The sequence below is a fragment of the Lissotriton vulgaris genome, chromosome 8, assembly GCF_964263255.1.
Source record: "Lissotriton vulgaris chromosome 8, aLisVul1.2, whole genome shotgun sequence".
In the NCBI taxonomy this organism is placed as follows: domain Eukaryota; kingdom Metazoa; phylum Chordata; class Amphibia; order Caudata; family Salamandridae; genus Lissotriton; species Lissotriton vulgaris.
This window is the reverse complement of record NC_141696.1, coordinates 1,241,958,901-1,241,964,900: the sequence shown is the minus strand read 5'-3', so window position 1 is coordinate 1,241,964,900 and position 6,000 is coordinate 1,241,958,901. Positions and strand designations below refer to the sequence as shown.

The 6,000-nt window shown below is 40.0% G+C and overlaps 1 protein-coding gene across 1 annotated transcript in view; it reads right to left on the bottom strand.

Annotated features, from left to right (window-relative positions):
* Positions 1 to 228: 228 nt before the first annotated feature.
* The window catches only part of UBL3 (ubiquitin like 3), a 317,172-nt gene continuing 311,400 nt past the window's right edge, over positions 229 to 6,000 (bottom strand). Inside the window, exon 5 of the mRNA XM_086935152.1 lies at positions 229 to 1,951. Within this exon, the coding sequence (XP_086791278.1) occupies positions 1,899 to 1,951 (53 nt within the window). The 3' untranslated portion in view covers positions 229 to 1,898. The remainder of the gene's footprint in view (positions 1,952 to 6,000) is intronic.

Here is a 6,000-nt window from a genome sequence, read left to right as displayed (position 1 = left end):
AAGGTTTCTTTTTTTAGACACAGCAACTTCTGACCGTTCAATCAAGTATTAAATGTTGTTGGCCTAGAGCAATCTAAAGAAATTGAAAAATATATATATTTTATCCCTTAACATCTATCTAAGAGCTGTCTTTTAGCTTCCAGAAAGAAAACTTCAAGAAATGTAATTTTATATTTCAATGGATTTGTCAATACTACCCCAGTTGCAAGCATCACATGGCTGACAAAGTGCACTACCAATATTCTTTTATTTAGTTTACAGAAGAATCCGTACAGGTTGCAGAAAGAAAATCTTTAGTGCTATTTACAATTGGTTTTAAAACTTTTTTCTATACAAATTTATTCCCAACAAGAATGAACAGCATTTATGTAAGACGTCCTGCATATAAAGCATCCTGTCAAAGCAATATCAGTGAATAAAATAACCTGATTACAATTATATGCTGCTGACCATTTGGGAAACCATTACACGTAACACATTTGTCAGGGTTGTGGACGCTTTTATTAAGTTTACAGAACACAATGTCAGCTTAGGACTTTGAGTTTATCTAAAAGGTTACAGCTTTTAATATGTAAGATAATTCTATTATGCCATAGGCCAATCTATTTTAAGAACTATAGTTATGCATTTCATAGGATTTTATTAAATATATTCTACACATCTGTAATTTCAACCAGGAAGGGTGCTTCCCCGGTGAAAAAAATATAAAAATTTAATATTTTTACAGGTTTAGATGAAACTATGTCATGCTTTAGTGCTGTGCAAATTTCTTGAGCATATTTCTCAAATTACGTGTAAGAAATCAAGGATGGGGTGGTTGTTTAAGTATGCTCGCCATTTTTAAAAAATCAGCTTCCGGTTTTAATACAGTTGCAAGCACTAATACAAATGCAGGTTACATAAAGAAACCGAAGTAGAACCACAGAAGTCCGTTGAAAGAAGCATGACATGAGATACGAGGGTACAGATGACAGGAGGAAGTACAGAAAAACACCAATTCTTGATATTAAGTTCAAATACAGAACCTTGATAAGTAAAGGAGGTCTTCTAATATATAAGCACAATAATAAAAGCCCGAGAGCTACAGGAAATGACCCCTCCCATATTAAGGCTTGGAAAAAGCACTCTCCGCAGGTTTGTGCTATGAACATGCACCCCGACTGATGGCGGAATGAGGAGTGCCCCAAATCACGGGATAGAAGAAATTCAGATTCGACAGCCCCCCTCTGCAGAGTGCTTTTAAACGACAGGCACATTTCGTTTTCTGTTCATCCAGGGGATTAGATACCGCAGTGTCATTCTCATGTTTACTTAGCATTCTATGCAGGGACGGCCAGCCCGGCTGAAGTAGTACAAGATTCACTTTGCTTTATAGTTTCTCTTTCGGGTGGCTGCTAATGAGCTCCTTTTAATTACGGAATAGTTCTGCGCTCCAGTGTAGAATAACACATCATATATAATTCATGGCCGGCTTGTACAGACTTCTGGTGATGAGAAAGGCGGTGTTAACCAATTAGTTTAGTGCAAACTGCATCTAGAAAGCCGGGACTGGTTAATTCTGGTTACTGGAGAAGCCTGGTGCCGCCCACGGCTTCTGCTGTGGATGAGATTTCCTTGTTCCCCGGAGACACTGATTGCAGCCGATCAATAACTGGTGCACTACGCGATTATTCACCACAAGCAAAACAAACGGGAAGCAAGGCAGGGCGAGAGGGTTCCTCCCCTCTCGCCCTGGGTCTAGGAAAGAGAATGACGTGTGATATCCCAGGTCCATGGCGTCACAGACAGGCCGTCCGTCGTCCGGTGCGTCTCTGAAGCAATGTAGGGGCTCTTCTAATCCAGCAGCATGAAAGACAAGACTATATTACACCACACTTAGCAGGCATGCTGCACAGTGCTTACAGGATCACGCAGCAGTTGCTCTCGCCTGTCTTTTCACGGTTCCTCTGACCTGCAGGCAGCAAAAGACAAAGGCGGTTTATTAAAGAGGAATGGAAAAATAGCAGTAGTGCACTCTTAAACACACAATTCAAAGTTTTCAACAATTCACATTTCAAAACGCACAGCATCATAACTATATATATTGCACACCACTCCCCTCCTTTTGGAGACTCCCACTCCCTCACAAAGACTTTTGACCTTATTATAGTCTCAACTTTTTCCCACCAGAAACCGACCTCTCCATCCTTTGCAGTCACTCGCTTCTCTTGCTCCTTGAACATTAGCTGCATTTACCACCCCCATTTCCAGGAGGAATTCCTGCACTGCAAAGAAAGTGCCCCGGAATCTCTGTGACAAAGCCACACTTTTTGTTGTTCAGCTCTTGACATTCAACCATGGGACAGTTCCCGAAAACAACCTTCAATTACCCTTTAGTACCATTGCACATTCAGAGCGTTACATCTTCCAGAAATAAGCAACCCCAGTAACACTCACAAGCGTGCCAACCTTGGCTAGCGGCGGAATTGTAATTCACCATTCCTGGATATTTTATTCTTTCAAAACAAGTACCATCTTATACACTTGAGATGCCAAATGTAGCTTGGGTTGGACCAGGGTGCAGTAGGAAGGTTTCGAAACTCTCGGATTATAATACATTTGTCAAACACCGATTAAATGTTCAGTCGGAGAAATGTAAAATACATTTTTTAATGAAGTTCTTTAAAGTTGTGGTAGGCATGATAGTTAAATGAGTAACTCAAAAAGGACATATCCTCCAGGAAGTGATCACAAAAGCTTCAGCAAACATTTGATCACCATTTTACAATAGGTTTCAGTTGAAATACTACAGACAATTGAAGGCTGGTACCAAAGTTGTCAATAAAGAATTTTAAAGGAAAATAAGTCTACCGTAATTTTTGTTTGTTAAGGTAATTAGTTTAATTTTCTTGTGTTCAGATTTTCTACAGAAATTATACTTTTGCTCACACTTTAAAGAAACTGCAAAAAATCGTCATATTTTATACACAAAGTGTGTATAAAAAACGTTGATTTCGGGTATGAGCTAGAGATTTTTTAGCTTTCCTTGACTTTACTAGGTTGGCAAGGCTACCAGTTTATTTACTGATTTTGCTGCTCATTTGGGACTTAAGACTTATTTCTGTTTTCACATACTCTGTACAACTCCGCTTCTGAAAGCCGTCATGCCATATATTCTTAATCACCTATTCTGAATTTTGTAATAAGACCTTTAACTTTTTATTAATCTGGATTTCGGTTATTCAGTAGGGTCTATTACTTTTAAAAATGGTTTACTCTGCTAATTGGATTAGGGAGGTGCCTTAACGCAGGGACACAGTTCCTCATGAAAATGAGGTTTAACACTGTCTCCAAACAGTATCCCATGGGAGAACTGAATGAAGTAAATTATGGGTTGTCTAAATTTTGTGGTACAGTTTTGATCCCCCAACTGTTTCACCTGTTAAGACCTTCGCTAATAATTTAAGCCTGTACATTTAATTAAACCCTTATGCATTTCCATTTACAAAGGCACATCTTCACTATTGTACAAATAATAAAATGACTTAATCCGGTATCTCTCAACAAAATGGGGGACTATGGGGCTTTTTATAGAGGTCCAACATAAATGCCCAGTCAGGTAAGGCTATCTAAAGGTATGTAGTTCCTCTCATAGTGGTGCCTGGGAGAAAAAGAAAGCCAGGCTTCCCTTGTTTATAAATTACAAACTTGGTGGTGTGCGGTGCAGAAAAGAGAGTGAGAAATTCCTTCTTTCGGAACTAGGGTCCTCACACACCCAGCAAGCTAGGTGTCATGCTTCATCATATGGACCTGCTCCTCGTTGGGTCGGCGCTGCAATACCCAACGGGAACCCATAAAGGGGCTCTTTACCGGAGATCTTTTGTTCCTTGCAGTATGATGCAGTGGGGGTGTGTGGGCCGAAGCGTGTTTATATTGTGCAGGGATGATTTAAAAGAAGTGGGATAGTTAATTAAACCCTTATGCATTTCAATTTACAAAGACACATCTTCACTATTGTACAAATAATAAAAAGACCTGATCCGGCATCTATCATTGGCATGTGGTCTGATCACACTGAAGAAGTATGGCAGTGCAAATCTTGCATGCTTGTATGGCCACCGTGGCAAAACAGAAATACTCGTTCTTTACAGTATGCAAAGACCACTGTGTAAAAACAAAATGTGTCCGGAGTTTCTGGCGCTTCATTCAAAAGTGAATTTTGATGCACCGAAATATCATTTCCTTATCCAACAAAAATAAGAGCTGTTGGGCCCTACCTGCAACCACCGGCTCAAATTCTACACTGGTTTCATCAGTGACAACCACATGAATATTGGTAGTGAGCAAGTGTTACATTCATGAGGGGGATACATGAACATGGATATGCTGAGGGGATTAGGGATATTAGTGGTAGGGTAGAGAGACCAGAGTGATTGCTACTGAAGAGTCTCTGGAAGATTCTAAGTGTTCCATATCTTGTAGTGAACCTGGAGCAGAGGGTCTAGGGAAGACACTGACCACCATCAAAACTGTACTGCAAGGAACAGAACCCAAGGCAAATTGTTGGCAGGCATTCAAGACTCGTGCCAGTTCCACTTTTACGTTCTTCAATTCCAAGTTTAAGTATTTGGAGAATACTGTGAGGGCATCTAATTTCCACCTCCTGGGTGGTCCTGGTACTAAAGTAGGATGAACAGATGAAGGTTGTTATGCAAGGTTTCCTGCATGAGGTGTTATTTTAATTGGATGCACCTCCTTACTATCCACGAGAGGTCATCGGGGAAGTGATGGGGAGGAACGAATAGTTTCTTACCTGTCGGTGTAGTTTTGCAGCTTGAAGATCTTTCTGGATTCACCATGCTGTGCATTATTCCGCGGTCTAGTGGTTGGGTCCGGAATCGTAGTCTTTTCTCTTTTTTTTCCGTAGCCCAGGTGGGTGTCGACGTCCCACCTTTTGGTGTTCTTCCTGCGACGTGGGCACGCTTCCTGAGGAAGCGCCCAACTTTGGGCGCCATCTTCGAATTCTTTTTTTCTTGTTTTTGTGTTGTGTTTGTGAATCCTTTTGCGCTGTTTTCAAGTTCTTCCTTGAAAGTAAATGAATTTCCACTTTGTCTCTTAAGGTGTCGGTTTGTATATTGTCCTTGTATTTCCACCTTCTTCTCTGCCTCCTTCTTCTGGCGGAGTTGGGTGGGTTCGCTAGTGAATCCAGAAAGATCTTCAAGCTGCAAAACTACACTGACTGGTAAAAAACTATTAGTTTTGCAGCGTAAATCTTTCTGGATTCACTATGCTGTGCGTAGACTTTGTACGGTTTGTTATGTTTGTGGCGGGTGGGTCCAAGAGGAGCATTGGTTGTTGAATATATGAGAGGTCCTATCGTGTTGACGGAGTTCCTATTATCGATCGTGAGATTAATATCACGGTGTTAGCTGATTTAACTGCGGCTACTTTTGGAGTACAGACCAGTGTAATACATAGTGACCAGTATTACCTATTCAGATCTCCTATATTCGAAAGAAATCGAATCGTTTCGTTCAAATTGGAGACAAGTGACATCCTGTATACCTTTCTTTGAAGGGGCTTTCTTCTTGTTTGAAAAAAATAGTCCTGATGGTCTCATAGATGTCAACAAAGAAGACCGAAACGTCGACAATTGTCATCATCTCCTTAGCCCTTGTGCATTGGAAGAACCATTTTTTTCATTTATGAATTGGCTTTCCTTAATAATTCACGGAGCTGATGTTATGTTATGAATTGACTTGTGAAATTATATATACAGCCTTTTCATGACTTTTATATGCCGATTTATTTCTATATATCCCCATGATTTGTTTAAAATACAGAAACTTTTTTTGAGTATAATTCACTTGCTGTGTGCTTTTTAAAGTCTCAATTTAGACTTATATTCTCCTCCTCTACTTGTGCTCTTTCATTGAATGTATAACTTTGAACAACACTGAAACTTTTCAGTCATCCTAAGGATACAATTAGGTTCAATTGATTTATGAACCTTCCAATTAA